General features: G+C 38.2%; 1 protein-coding gene across 1 annotated transcript in view; it reads left to right on the top strand.

Moving 5' to 3' along the window:
• Nucleotides 1-12,579, top strand: part of fkbp1b (FKBP prolyl isomerase 1B) — a 115,173-nt gene extending 102,594 nt beyond the window's left edge. Inside the window, exons 3-4 of the mRNA XM_028791954.2 lie at nucleotides 3,519-3,631; nucleotides 12,314-12,579. Coding sequence (XP_028647787.1) covers nucleotides 3,519-3,631; nucleotides 12,314-12,442 — 242 coding nt within the window. The 3' untranslated portion in view covers nucleotides 12,443-12,579. The remainder of the gene's footprint in view (nucleotides 1-3,518; nucleotides 3,632-12,313) is intronic.
• The last annotated feature ends 3,748 nt before the right edge of the window (nucleotides 12,580-16,327 follow it).

The raw sequence follows: 16,327 nt of genomic DNA, 5'->3' as shown, positions 1-16,327 counted from the left end.
ATTCAACTTGAAGCATTGATTCTGTGTGCATCCCTTCTTATAGATTATTATACAGGGGGTGATTTGAGCAGAAATGCAAATTCAAGTTATTTGCAGGTCATGGACACAGCAGGTTTAAGTGTTGGTGAGCACTGTTCTTTCCCTTGTTTCCTCTGGGCCCAGGACAGGTTCTCCACAAATCTATACTAGAAAAGGCAAGTTCAGTAAATGAATGGATAGGTTGACAAAAATCTTGAGTTATTGTTACAAATTACTGCTAGCTTGTCTTTGAATTCTGTTCTGTAGTTGCTACATGAAAGCATTTTTTAAAATCTGTTGTTCATATGAGAGTGTAGGAGTGAATGCTGAATGTCACATGGAAAGTTAAGAAAACTTTTATTTACCCACAAATCATTGCACATTCCCCTGTAGCTCAGACTGTAGTGGCACTGCTAGTTTTGGTCTGAGTTGGGGTATGTGATGCTGTCTTCAGAACACCTCTTTTTACTGTACCTTGTTTTATTAGATAGTATCATATGTTTGTATTTCAGATAACAAAAAAGTTAGCGCCAGTGAATAATTTTGGAAATAACAAAGAAAGCAACAATTTTTTGGAAGTCTTTTTCTCTTATTTTGAGTTCTTTTGATGCAAAAAATATGTAGGCCAAATGGACAGATAGATTGCAACCGTAAATTATTTTACTCTTCCTAGTTATATTCATCTCCAGTTACTTCGATACTAATTCCTGAAATCACTTAAATTTAGAACTGCAAATGCAAAGTCGTTTCTTTTAGAAGGCCGTTAAAGTAGACAATGACTTTGGCTTGGCATGTTTATTTTTATTTTTGTTTTAGTTGTCATTTCATTGAAATGAAGCATCACTTAGAAAAGTACTTTTGTTGTTTTACTGTATGTACGCAACTCTACCAGTGATGGTCTCGTTTCTGTTCATGACAATTTCTGAACTTGACTTATACTACTGTGTGGATTTTCAGTAGTAAAGTGATTTGAAATTTGTGCCTTTTATATTTTGGGCTAAATGTGAGTTTTTTTGTCTGTCTTTCCTAAGGGCTGTCTGCCAACTTAGCACCTTATTTAAGAATCCCTCCTCCGGACACCAGGGTGACGTTACCTTAATCCTTTCAGCACACACACAGTCTCAGGTCTTAGACTCCTTTTAAGCCAAATGACAGTATATTTATAATGAGCACACCTTTCACAGTACCCAGGTCAACAGAGCAGAGCTGAAATCCTCTAATTAAACCGTTGTCTTTTTAAATTTGATCAACAGAATTAGGCATTACATACAGTTCTCACAAATTCCGTCAAAGAGCGACACCTAATCAAGAAGAGCAGTTACATACTTAAGGATACTTCCCAAAAGGATTTGCAGAAGCCAAGGGTGAGACAGACATCCAATTGCAGGAGGTGGCATTGGCCACTTTCTCACTCTCTTACGCTTTGAATCTTGGCTTGCATGGCTCTGGGAGGCTGATGGCTGTTATCTTGTCAAAACCACTTCTCTCTATGTAGCTGCAGCGAGGTCTTTGAGACATGTGCATCTGCCCTTACTCTGTAAAATATGCTGAGTTATGTTAAATTGACTTGTTTTCAGGAAATTCAATAGGTAATAAAGTATGTCAATGTGTTAATCAATAGCCCAATTAGTTCATTTATATGCAAATGTGTATCGATTTCTAGAAAGTCCACCATTTTAAATGATTGCCATGAGTGAAGCTTCCCAGGGTGTATTAGTTTACTTGTTTTTGTGTCCATTTTTCAGAATACGCCCTTGTTTTTTAGCTCAACCCTTTGGCCATGTCTTATTGTATATCAACAGCTGGCTGTAACCCCAACCTTCAGAACAATGTAGCTTTATGCAAAGATTGGAATACCAGTCAATGTATGCCTACATAAAATTGCATATTAGTAGTTAAAGGCTATGTTTCCCTAAAACCTCTTATTTCATTTTAGTCATAAAAAAAACTTTTTAAGATTTGTTGGCAAAGCAAAGCCTTCTTTTTACTAAAAAAGTGGTGGTTTTGTGTATACAGTAATCCCTCGCTATATCGCGCTTCGCCTTTCACGGCTTCACTCCATCGTGGATTTTATATGTAAGCATATTTAAATATATATCGCGGATTTTTTGCTGGTTCGCGGATTTCTGCGGACAATGGGTCTTTTAATTTCTGGTACATGCTTCCTCAGTTGGTTTGCCCAGTTGATTTCATACAAGGGACGCTATTGGAAGATGGCTGAGAAGCTACCCAACTTACTTTCTCTCTCTTTTGCGCTGACTTTCTCTGATCCTGACGTAGGGGGATTGAGCAGGGGGGCTGTTCGCACACCTAGACGATAAGGACGCTCGTCTAAAAATGCTGAAAGATTATCTTCACGTTGCTATCTTTTGTGCAGCTGCTTCCTGAAACAACATGCTGCACGGTGCTTCGCATACTTAAAAGCTCGAAGGGCACGTATTGATTTTTGATTGAAAAACAAACTCTGTCTCTCTCTCTCTCTCTCTCTTCCTGCTCCTGATGGAGGGGGTGTGAGCTGCCACCTTCAACAGCTTTGTGCCGCGGTGCTTCGCATACTTAAAAGCAAACAGCCCTATTGATTTGTTTGCTTTCCTCTCTCTTTCTGACATTCTGTGCTCCTGACGCGCACTCCTTTGAAGAGGAAAATATGTTTGCATTCTTTTAATTGTGAGACGGAACTGTCATCTCTGTCTTGTCATGGAGCACAGTTTAAACTTTTGGAAAAGAGACAAATGTTTGTTTGCAGTGTTTGAATAACGTTCCTGTCTCTCTACAACCTCCTGTGTTTCTGCACAAATCTGTGACCCAAGCATGACAATATAAAAATAACCATATAAACATATGGTTTCTACTTTGCGGATTTTCTTATTTCGCGGGTGGCTCTGGAACGCAACCCCCGCGATGGAGGAGGGATTACTGTACACCATCTACACGTTTGCTCAGTTTTGGGAGAACACAATATCCATCATATATCCAATACTTTTATACATTCTTTTAAAGAAAGCCTAATTTTACTCAGATTTGAGAATCTTATTCCACTGTACTTTTTGTAGTATCTGAAGATAAGAAAAAGAAAAATGATGAAAATTAAGGTAGCATTTTACACAATTTTGTGGATAACAAACTTTATTGTCTACTTTAAGAGAAGACGTAGAATTTTCTTTCTATTCTTTTACATCCTAAGGCTTCCTTTGATTTCTCTGGGCAGGGAAGGGCAGAAGATTCACTGGGGATGGTGAATATTGAATAGACATCCATCCATCCATTTTCCAATCCCGCTTATCCAGAGCAGCGTCACAGGGAAGCTGGAGCCAATCCCAGCAAGCAGTATGGTCTAACTGAGCCAGTTGTAATGTATTATTTATCAGAATAGAAACATTCTGAACATGTTTTTGAAAAATGGTTGAAAAAAGTATCAAAATAAAAGCTAATTTGAAAAATAGTTTGTAATGCAGATTTAACTTTATTACCTAAATGATTTTCATTTTTTGGCTTGGCAGGTATGCTGCAGAATGGGAAGAAGTTTGATTCCTCCAGAGACAGAAACAAGCCCTTCAAGTTCAAGATTGGCAGACAAGAAGTGATTAAAGGCTGGGAGGAAGGAGTCGCACAGGTAGAGAGCAGCACATGCACTGTTGTTATGTTGGTAGAATTATAAGCCTAATGTAAAAAAATAAATGTGGATATAAGCATACATCTAAGCAAAGGTTAAAGACAAGTTTTGAGTTATATTTATGCAACTAATATACACAAGTGATTTGTTGTTATGCAGTCAAATTCAAATTTGAGTGTAGGCAAAGTGTGTGCTTGCGCTTTCATTAACATAAAAACACAGACACTAGAACATTTCTGGATTTGTTTCCCACAAATAATGCTAGAAGGCAAAGGAAAAAATAAAGTTAATAAAGTACAATATAAACAAAAAAATGGTTGAGTCATTTATAGAAAAACAGACTTAAATGACACTTACCTGTGTGTTTCTCCATTAAATCTTTACTAAGCTTACTAATACTTTTAAAAGAAATTTTTTTACTCAATGTAAAAGACAATACAAATATCAGACTTTAGCAATGGCTGAGGGATTTTAAGAATTTCATGCAAATTCTGTTGTTGGAATTCTCAGGTTTCATGCATAAAATTAATTAGAAAAATACGGTTTAAAACTATTTATACAAGTTCTTTGTTTTCATTTGTACATAATTTTGACTGTGTTCATCCCATATCCCAAACTGAGGAGTCCAAATTGGCACATATGTGAGTTTAGCATTGTGGCAGACTGCTGCCCTGTCTAGTGTGATGAATAGTGCGCATGGGCAAGCAACAATGTTCCTACTTGGGAGACCAGCCCTTCATTGGCTCAAAAAACAGAGCAAATATTGTACTGCCTCAGCCAGAAGTCAAGCAGAAGATGCCAGGGCGGCAGCTGGTACACTGGAATTTTGGCAGGGTTGGACCAACGGACAATACCCAGCCAGTAGGCCAATGCAGTGGAAAGTCAGGAGGAGACAACTTTACAGGATTACATGCTCCACCAACACGCTAGGTGGTAGCCTCACTGGGCCACACTACCCACAATGCACGTTGGGAACTGTAGTCCCATAGGGCAGCCTTGTCGGGTTCCTGGTGGTGCTGCAGGGGTTCATTATCTCTATGGGACTTGACCTGCGAAAGTACGTCTGGGTCCATCATAAAAGAACCTACTTGACTTCATCCAGGCGAGTTGGGGTTGGGTGGAAGAAGGACAAAGCTTGCCTAGAGGAGTGGAAGGAGAGAGGAAAAGAAAAGGAGGAGAATTGTATGTGATTGTGTTTATTAAAGAAGCCATTTTTGTAAGGTATTTGTCAAAATAAACATTTCTATTAGAATTAGAAAGTCTTTGTTGTCATTGTACCAGTATAATGAAATTGTAAAAGCTACACCTGTAAATGGTGCAAGTGTGACAAACGACAAACAAATATAAAAAGCACACATCCTATAACAAATAAATACCAAACATAAATAAATAAGGGGTAAAAATTATTATCCACTAAAGTAATTATGGTACAGTGGTTACACAAGAGATTAGTATAAGTCTTGCCTTGTGTAATATGCTGTCGAATAAGATGTGGCACCCTGCCACCCTGAAAAAGATTAAACAGAAATGTTACTTATTTCATTTTGGTGAATTATCCTAGTTTTATCAAGTTTTATGATGTCTAGCCAAAGCTGTTTTTAGCTATATGAACCTTATTTTCTATATTTTTAATTTTGTCATAACAAAATAAGAGAAAATGGCTTCCAAAAAATGTCTACTGTAACTGACTTTTTGTACTTGTTAAGGGTACTGCTGGAGCCAAGAATTATGCCTTCATCATGTCAATAAATGGGTTAGAACAATATATTTGTCATGTGGGATTAGCTGTATTTAATTATCACATTTATGCAGATCAATACTAAAATGTTCATGGAAATTAATGTACGATCATTTTATATACAAATTTGCATTAACATTTTCTTTGTGTCTTGGCCCCATATATTTTGCTTTCTTTTTGCTGTTGTGCCTGACAGGAAATGATTATACAGTGATCCCTCGCTATATCGCGCTTCGCCTTTCACGGCTTCACTCCATCGCGGATTTTATATGTAAGCATATTTAAATATATATCGCGGATTTTTCGCTGCTTCGCGGGTTTCTGCGGACAATGGGTCTTTTAATTTCTGGCACATGCTTCCTCAGTTGGTTTGCCCAGTTGATTTCATACAAGGGACGCTATTGGCAGATGGCTGAGAAGCTACCCAACTTACTTTCTCTCTCTCTCTCTCTCTTGCGCTGACGTAGGGGGGTGTGAGCAGGGGGACTGTGTGCAGCTGCTTCCTGAAGGACATGCTGCACAGTGCTTCGCATACTTAAAAGCTCAAAGGGCACGTATTGATTTTTGACTTTGTTTTTCTGTGGCTCTCTCTCTGTCTCTTCCTGCTCCTGACAGAGGGGGTGTGAGCTGCCGCCTTCAACAGCTTTGTACCGGCAGTGCTTCGCATACTTAAAAGCCAAAAAGCCCTATTGATTTTTTTTTTGACTGCTTGCTTTGCACTCCTTTGAAAAGGAAGATATGTTTGCATTCTTTTAATTGTGAGACAGAACTGTCATCTCTGTCTTGTCATGGAGCACAGTTTAAACTTTTGAAAAAGAGACAAATGTTTGTTTGCAGTGTTTGAATAACGTTCCTGTCTCTCTACAACCTCCTGTGTTTCTGCGCAAATCTGTGACCCAAGCATGACATTCTAAAAATAACCATATAAACATATGCTTTCTACTTCGCGGATTTTCCTATTTCGCGGGTGGCTCTGGAACGCAACCCCCGCGATGGAGGAGGGATTACTGTATTAACTTCTTGAGGATAAAAACGTGAGCAAATAACTGTCATGAAATTTTTCTGCAGTCGTTTGTGTACATGATCAATATTGTTCGCTTATCCTCTTCAGTATGGTGTGCCAATAGGACAAGTTTAAATTGTAGTGCACACATCTCCGAATAACACCAGCATGCTTCTTTCTGACAACGCAATGGAATCACTCTTTTCTTGTTAAATGAGACAGTATGACCATAAACAAACATATGGCATTTTGCTTCCTTCTTTTTTACAATTTCATTTATTTGCTTGGCAGATGATTGTAGCAGTGCTACTATTAGTGAAAACTGCATCTCCCAGCAGTCCCTGCAGGGGCTGTTGGGGTCAAAGTTGGTCAAAGGAGTTTAAAAGGAGGGCAGGTGGCCAAAGGAGAAAAAAGTGTTTTGTTGTTGTATTTTGTGTTCCGTTTACCTATGAGACTGCCTTCTGTTGTTTAAGCCGTAATTAGTTTTGTGTCCTGGATTGTATTCGTTGTTGGGGTCTGGATTGTCTTCTGTCTACCTGTGTCCTGAGGATTGATTATGGATTCATTGGCTTCCCCACAAGAAAAGGAGCGCTCCTGAACCATCCATCCATCTTCACCCTTACAGTGGCTACCGGTAGGACTGTTTTTCATTCCCTTGCAGCGTGCAGATCTCTGGACTCACTATCATCATCTTTCATTTCATCTGGTGTTGTTTCCATTGACTTTGCTGTGTAGAGTTGTTTGTGTTTATATGTTTGATGTAAAATCACTGTAGGGGTTCTGGGGTGGTATTATTGGTTTCATTTATATGATTTAATTGCATTACATTCTTTAATTGTTAGTTATTCCCCAGTATGCTGTATTTTTGTCTCTGTTGTGAGTGTGTGCAGGTCGAGCCAAGGCTGGAAACGTCCCAGGGATCCACTATAAAAAATAAATAAATCACCGTCATCTTGACGGCGTGAATCTTAGCGGCACCGGTCCGCTACACTGTTTTATCCAAAGCGACTTACAAGAGAGGTAAACATAATCGAGTAACATTAGGCTAGGGACTGTTTGTTCAGCAAGTGTAGTAGGACAGGTAACAAAAGTTGATGGCTACCAGTGAAAAAGTAATAACTAATGCATTTACAATCATAGATTAACAATTGATAAAGTAATTTAAAAAAAATCACGAATATTTCTGTTTTTTTCCACTCTAAGGTATCTCATCAATATTCATGAGTGGGGCTGAGCATTCAAAACACAATGGGGTGTAAAAAGCTGTAAAGACAGTTTTAGAACAAACTAAAACTCTGAACCATTAGTTGAATCAAGTGATAGTGATGGTAATGTGAATTGATCATCAGATATTGAAATGGACTGTGAAGCTGATGCATACGGTACACTATGACCGAGCCACTGTGACATGTCTAGTGAACTCAGTCCCCTGAAGGTTCACCATGGTAGATGTGTGACAAAAAGACAAAATGATTGTGACTGAGTAGAAGGACAAGAAAGCCCACTAAGTACTGTTCATAATGCTGCCACTGTCAATGTTCGTGTCGGGGCAATGTGGAAGTCATTAAGTTTTGCATGGTGGTAGCCTACAGTAACACAATAAGTGGTGGCCTTTAGACTTAGACTTTAGACTTGTTTTTCTTGGGGGTAAACATAATGCTAAGTAGGCTACAAAACACTATACAATTTACAATACAATACAATTTATTTTTGTATAGCCCAAAATCACACAAGAAGTGCCGCAATGGGCTTTAACAGGCCCTGCCTCTTGACAGCCTCCCAGTCTTTACTCTCTAAGAAGACATGGAAAAACTCCCAAAAAACCCTTGTAGGGAAAAAATGGAAGAAACCTTGGGAAAGGCAGTTCAAAAAGAGACCCTTTTCCAGGTAGGTTGGGCATGCAGTGGGTGTCAAAAAGAAGGGGGTCAGTACAATACAATACACAGAACAAAACAAATCCTCAATACAGTATAAAAAGTAAAAAATTTACAAGTATGGAGCAGAATTTAACAGTAGATGATATCACATAATATGATTTGGATTTGTTTAGAGTCCTGAAGACCTCGGCCATCAAGCTGCCTCCCCCATTTGGCCATTCCACAGCTGAAACAGCGCTGGGCCAGCCAATCCGATGAAAGGACCCCACGATTCCTGCGATCCTCCATCAGGGATGACTTTACCCTAGGCAGGCAAAACAAGTTGGCAGGTGGGCCATGGCACCAAGTGCCACATTTGAATGCCGAGAAGAGAAACAGAATAGGTGATGGTTAGTAAAAAATTATAACTATCATGTTGCTTATGTTTTAGTGCTAATGACTAACAACAGAAATGCAGTCTGTACAGTTACTCAGCAGCTCTAGTCAGGATATGCTAAACTGAAGTAGTGAGTCTTCAGCCGGGATTTAAAAGCTGAGACCGAAGGGACATCTCTTACAGTGGCAGGCAGACCATTCCACAGTTTAGGGGCCCTATAACTAAAAGCTCGACCTCCCACTGTTATTTTATTAATCCTTGGAATCAATAGCAGAGCGGCATCTTGAGATCATAATGTACATTCTGGTTTGTAAGTCATGAAGAGTTCGGACAAGTAAGCCGGACCTTGGCCATTTAATGCTTTATATGTTTAAAGGAGGATTTTGAAATCTGCCCTAAACTTAACCGGGAGCCAGTGTAAGGATTTAAGAACTGGAGTAATGTGTTTGTATTTTCTTGTTCTTGTAATAATTCTTGCAGTAGCATTTTGGATTAACTGGAGGCTGTATAAAGAACAGTTTGAACATCCACTGAACACAGCACTGCAGTAGTCAATCCTACTAGAAATAAATGCATGAATTAATTTCTCAGAATCCTGTTTATTTAGAAAATGCCTTAATTTCCCAACATTTTTAAGATGGAAGAAACATGATTTGGACAACTTTGTAATGTGCACTTTAAATGACATGCTAGAGTCAAAGATAACTCCTAGATTGCGGGCTGATTCAGTAAAATTAATGGTGATTCTAACTGAGTTAAATGATGACAAAATATTGTTGTGATCAGCGTCATTCCCTCTAACAATTAACATCTCTGTTTTATCTGTGTTTAAAGACAAGTAGTTCTCATCCATCATTCCTTTAATTCACTAACACAACTAATTAAAGACAACATCGGAGAAACTTCATTTGATCTAAATGAAAGGTATAACTGGGTGTCATCTGGATGCGAGTGAAAATTAACATTATGTTTCCTAATGATAGATCCAAGCGGAAGCATGTATACTGAAAACAGTAAAGGTCCCAGTACTGAGCCCTGCGGGACACCATATTGAACTTTTGTGTATAATGATGGAGTACTGTCAGCACATTTCTGTACATATTGGAATCGATTTGATAAATAAGAACTAAACCATGCAAGCACAGTGCCTGTAAGGCCAACATCATTTTCAAGCCTGTGCAGTAAAATAGAATAGTCAATGGTGTCAAATGCTGCGCTTAAGTCTAACAACATAATTACAGTGGAGTTTCCTTCATCAGAGTATATCAGAATGGTGTTTACAACCCGCGTTAGTGCCGTTACTGTACTATGACCAGTGCAAAAACCAGACTGGAATTTCTCAGATAAATTGTAATGCGTAAGGTGTGACTGAAGCTGATTGGCGACTACTTTTTCTAGTATTTTAGAGAGAAAGGATAAATTTGAAATAGGTCTATAATTATTAAGTATGTGTGGGTCTAGGTCTGACTTTTTAAGTAATGGTTTAATGATTGACACTTTTAGTGCATCAGGTACTGTGCCATGCAATAATGAACTATTGATAATGTTTAGAATAGGCGCTGCAAGAACATCCATTGCACTTTTTACTAGTTTTGTTGGCACTGGATCTAGGGAACAAGTAGTGGGCTTCATTTTAGAAATTAAAGTTAAGACTTCCTGCTCAGTTACAGGATTAAAATTATTAAAGTGCTGAATGCAATGTGAGACAAGGTCTGCTAAGCTAGTTTGCGGTTTTTACTGTGATGCTGAAATCTGGGATCTTTTGTTTTTAATTTTCTCATTGAAGAAGTTCATAAAGTCTGTACTGCTAATATCTGTTGGTATTTTGCACTGTAGATCTGAATTCCCATTTGTTAATTTAGCCACTGTTCTAAACAGTACTTGAGGATTTTTATTGTTGCTATCTATTATTGTAGAATAGTAATCTGAGCGAGTTTTATAGAGAGCTTTTTTATATTTTTAACACTCTTTGTCCATGCAATTTGAAAGACATGTAGCTTTGTTGTTCTCCATCTGTATTCCAGTTTTCAACACTCTAATTTAAGAGCTCAAGTGTTTTCATTAAACCGGGGAGAGTTTCTATGTGCTTTGATCACTTTTGTTTTAAGGGGAGCCACTGCATCCAGAGCATCTCTCAAGGTGATGTTAACTGATATAAATGGTTTTCCACAATTACCCTCGACTTACTCAAAGTATCTATAAATTTTGAAGCAGAATTACAATCTAGATGTCTTTTTCTAATCTGTGAGTGTGTTGGCAAGGGCAGGACTAAATCAAATGTAATTAAGTAGTGATCAGAAATAACTTAATTTAATGGAGTAATATTTAAATTTTGAATTTCAACTTTTTAAGTTATAATTAAATCTAATGTGTGGTAATGATTATGAGTTGGACCTTTGACAATCTGACAAAATCCTACTGAATTTAGCAAATAAGTAACTGGATAGTTTAGGGGTGTTCAAGTTAACTTGCGGGGATAAAGGAACAGTGCCTCAGGACTGGCCAAATGCAGTGGCATTCCCAGTCTTTTAAAAAGGAGGCCAAGGGGATGTGTTTCATTTATAGAGGCATCAAACACCTCAGCCTCCATTGGAAAGTCCAAATGGAGACTTCAACTTATGACTGAAGCTCATATCTTGGAATAGATTTTGAGGAGTCGGGGTGTTTGTTTTTCCTTGTGGTCATGTGAAAACAACTGTGCCGAGTCATGCCTTTTTCTTATTCTTATTATAAATGCTCAGTCAATAATTAATATTCAAATCCTATATGTGAAAGGATTTCACATCAGACCATTTTCTAATTAAAAAAGCATGTAATTGTTAACCATTAACCACATCAAAAAAGTAATGCTAAAGCAAAGTGCATTTTTTTATCCAAGTTAATCAATTCCACTAATGTCAGTTCAGGATTTCAGTCTATACAATTAAGTCCATATAATTCCTCCTGTGGCCACATCTCCATCATCATGATGGGACAAAAAAATGTAATCATAATCCAGTGCCAAATTATGAAAACTTTCCAAAGTGTCCATCAATTTATCAGTCCTTTATCAAAAGGTGTGACTTGTTCCCTTTAGATAAGGTATCTAAAATTGTGGTGTTTATTCAAGAGTGACGGTGGAGAATACTGCAAGACTTAAGCATTTTACCAATTCAGAGGCAGCCAAATTGTTAGGATTGGACTGTGGTGGTAAAAGCGGGAGCAAAGTTATCAGGTGAATCTTTCAATATAATGGTCGTCCTACATAGCCAACCTCACCTGTAGTCACTAAAAGAATGAAAAAGGAAAAGGAAAAGTAATAATGAATTCATCCATGTCTGAACTTGCTAATTCTAATATAAGTTTACAGAGAGCTGAAGCCTATCCCACTAACACCGGTACAAGGCAGAGGCCTACCTTGAATTAGCGCTGAGTCTGCCATTGGGCACACTTACTCTGAAACCCACGCTCACTCCTACCCGTCCAATGTAAAGTCACTTACAGTATCTGCTCTGTGGGATGTGGAAAGAAAAACACAAGGAGAATGTGCCAACTCCACAAAGACAGCATCCAAACTGGGATTCACATCTCACAGGAATACAAAATATGTTATTAGCTGGAAAGATACTTTCGATCAAAAGTTTGGCACAGATTTATAGGTTTAAGATTTCAAGTATAACTTTAATTATTTTCATCTTCTTATTTCCAGATGAGTTTGGGACAACGTGCCAAGCTAACCTGCTCACCAGATGTTGCTTATGGAAGCACAGGACACCCAGGGGTCATCCCACCTAACGCTACCCTCATCTTTGATGTGGAACTTTTGAAACTGGAGTGAATGTTACAGGGAAGGATGAATATTTACTTTGCTACCCCACTGATGTCATCACCCTTAATCTTGACATCTTAAATGTACTAATTATTTCTGCTTTGTTGCCAATTGTATTAAACACCAGTGTCATTTGTTTTTTATTATGTTTTTGAGTGTTGATTTATAGCTTTGTTTTGTTTTCAAAATGTTCTGTATCTTTTACAGCTGTATATTTGGTTGAACCTGCAAGTAACTATATACTAAATATAAGTATAAATTGAAATGTATGTGTATATACAGAATATAGACACGTACATAAAGTATATATATATATATATATATATATATATATATATATATATATATATATACAGGTACTCGTCGACATACGACCTATGCAAGTTACGACTGTTCGACTTTACGACGCGTTTGACTGTTTCCCCCGCCAGCTGTTGGCAGCGCCAGTTTCCCGCACTCTCAAGTCTCGCTATGCAGCAGTAAAAATATACGCAGCAGTGTTGCCCCACATGTGTTTGTGTCTTGTTGTTTTGGCAATTTTCGATAATAATATAACCCTAACATATAACCCTATAATATTAACACTAATAGCAGCTTTCTACTCAAAACGGCAAACTTGAGAAGCTGCCAGCATCAAACCCAGAAGCTCTTGATTGGGCAGTTCTTAGGATTGCACTACGCAAGCAGTCGCATCAACTGCTTACCGCAACCTGCTTTCTTTTTTCTTCTTGAATAAAAGCGCACTTGTTCTGTTATACTTGTACTTGTGAAAGTGTTTATTTGATATTTCGACTTCAGGCTTCACACCAGTCATTCTCAGTCACACACACCACTCACATCCACATCCACAGTTATCCCAGTCTCGTTCGTGCACAAGTTTTATATACAATCATCACATTCAAATGTTAACAGTTCCCACACACAACTGCTGACTCCCAATCAAGAGCTTCTGGGTTCGATGCTAGCAGCTTCTCGAGTTTACCGCTTTGAGTAGAGAGCTGCTGTTATTGTTAATATTATACAATAAAAACATACATTTGATTTACGTCTGTAACAACCATTGTAAATTTATAGTGCTTGTCAAAGTTAGCGTTCACGCTCGCCCCGATCTGACACTGCTCTTTTCAAATAAAGACGCGCTATAACAGAGGTGAACTCAGATCAGAGAAAACAAGCCCTCCCCGCAAGAAATGTCGACTCACAGTGTATGAATGGCGTATGGAAGAAGTGTGTTAAGCGTTATGTAAATACTTTTGCTGGATTTAACAGTGAACAAGAACTTGATGAGATTCGTGAAGAAATAGTGAAACTGTCAAAAGACCTTTCATTGGAATGTGAAATGGAAGATGTCGAGGAGTTGCTAGACCGGGAATCAGGTGAACTTATGAATGAAGAGCTGATAGAATTGGAAGAAGAAAGAGTGGCGGAAGAAGAAACAAGAGAATTGGAGTAAGACGAAGAGGAGGAGGTGCCACAAAGAATGTTCACCACAAAGGGATTGTCAGAAGATTTATCTACTGAATAAACTCCTCGCTCATTTTGAAAAAATGGACCCAAATATTGAAAGATTTGCGAGGATTGAACGGATGGCACGCAACACATTTCGTCCTTATTGCGAAATTTATGAAGAGAAAAAAAAAACAAACAATTCAGACGAAGCTCACTATGTTTATGAAAAGAGCAACTCCTCCCATCACCCCGTCCGCAGCCTCGCCTGATCTGATGAAGGCGATATCGACAACCCGCAGCCAAGCACCAGTGGTGCCAGGAATTAAATGTACAGTACAGTATTTCTTGTTTTGTACGTTTTCCACATATTAAACAAATTGTACTGTAGTATGCTGTGTTTGTCTTAGAAAGTAAGAAAATGTTGATAAAATATTACTTTAAGATGATTACAATATTATTACCCAGTCTAATATTCTTACCTTAAATTAACATAGGCCGACTTACGTCCAGATCGACTTACAACCAGTCAGTCGGAACCAATCGCGGTCGTAAGTCGACAAGTACCTGTATATGTATTTATTATATTGTGTTGCAAAGATATTGCCTTATTGTAAAAAACCTAAACACTAAGAGCTAACATGTATAGTATTCTGTACCACGCAGGGCATTAAAAGCGATCCGACTTTGACCGCCACTCTAATCAGAAGGCTGTTTCTGCTGAATCCTGTTAAAATACTGTTGCTTTTTAGGCTGTAATATAAAAAGAATAATAAAACACTGCTTGTTTGTTATCTTGTACAAGGATTCTGATGTGTTTGATTTTCTTTTTTGATACGTTTTAGGTAGTCGGTGGAATTTTTTTAAGGATAGTTACAGTACATCTGTTGTTATAACAAAAATGTGGATTTTGATATTTATTTTTTTGCTTTTCTCAATGTACTTTTCCCTAAACTTTTTACCCTTTTTGTGTCACCAGAGTGTATATACCTGTAAATTAGCAGTCAATGAAACGTTTTGAAAACGAAAAGTTAAATAACACACCATCATGCTCTCTCATATGAACAGAAGCTTCAAAGTAAGCACAGATCTGAGCATTCTGGGAGACAATGGACTGTCTGAATGTCACCTTTGTGAAGCACATGGGCTTGATTGAATTTGACTGTGACACCCGCCATGGGGGAACTTATCAGTTATAACAATGTAAGAGTACACACTTATGAGCACCTGACATAAAAATACACAGCTTGTACAGCCAGGAAACATATTTAAGGTGCTCTATGTAAGCTGAGAAAAAGAGACGGAAAAGAAAATAATCAGTGGTAGGAAACACATTTTTGGTAGTATAACCCATGCAATGTTAAAAGTTTTTAAAATGAAAATTTGGGAAAGGGTTATAGAGAAGAGGTTTATGGAAGAGACCAGCATAGGGGGGAACAGTTTGGTTTTATGCCAGGGAGATGAACGACTGATGCAGTCTTTACATTGAGACAGTACTTAGACAAGCATCAAGAAAAACAGAATGGCTTACATGTAGTGTTTATTGATTTGGAAAAGGCTTATGATAGAGTGCCACGTTAAGAGGTCTGGAGATGTATGAGAATTAAAGGAGTACCAGAGAAGTATATGAGGATTGTCCAGGATATGTTAGAGGGAGTGAGGACTCGGGTTTAAAAGCAGTGCTGGCATTACAGACCAGACCCCAGGTAGAGTAGGTCTGCACCAGAGATCTACTTTAAGTTCTTTCCTCTTTGATCTGGTTATGAATGTATTGAGTCATGGGGAAAAAGACCAATCATCCTGGTGCATGCTTTTTGCTGATGACATTGTATTATGTAGTACCAGAAAAGAGGAAATTGGAAGAAAGGAGAAGGGCTTTGGAAGATAGAGGGTTGAAGATATATATTCTGTTTTCCTCCTATTTGGGGTTTCATGATGACCAGGATTCAGAAGTTAACCTGCAGGCAGAACTACTGAAAAGAGTAGATACATTTGAATAGCTACGATCAGTGGCAACCCAAGATGGAAAATTGTATATACAGAGTGGGTGGAATAATTTGAAGAAGGTATCAGGAGTATTGTGTGATTGAAGAATTAAGGCAAAGTTTTCAAGACAGTGGTAAGACCAGCAGTGATGTATGGAGCTGAGACATGAGCAGAAAATGGAGCACAGGAGCAGAAGTTTAATGTGGCAGAAATGAGAATGTTGTGATGGATGTGTGGAGTTACAAAAAAGGACAGAATAAGAAATAAATAAAAAAGTACAGGAAAGTAGGGCGAGGTGGTATGGACATGTGATGAGGAGAGACAATGAGTATATGAGCAAAAGAGTGATGGGAATGGAAGAACAGGGGAAGAGAACGTGAGGGAGGCCAAAGCGGAGGTGGATGGGTAAAGTAAAAGAAGATGGATCTGACTGGGGAGGAGGTGTTTGGAGAAGGTTGATCA

Source organism: Erpetoichthys calabaricus, chromosome 3, assembly GCF_900747795.2.
Source record: "Erpetoichthys calabaricus chromosome 3, fErpCal1.3, whole genome shotgun sequence".
In the NCBI taxonomy this organism is placed as follows: Eukaryota; Metazoa; Chordata; class Cladistia; order Polypteriformes; family Polypteridae; genus Erpetoichthys; species Erpetoichthys calabaricus.
Note: the sequence above shows the minus strand (reverse complement) of the source record. Positions and strands in the feature narration are given on the sequence as shown.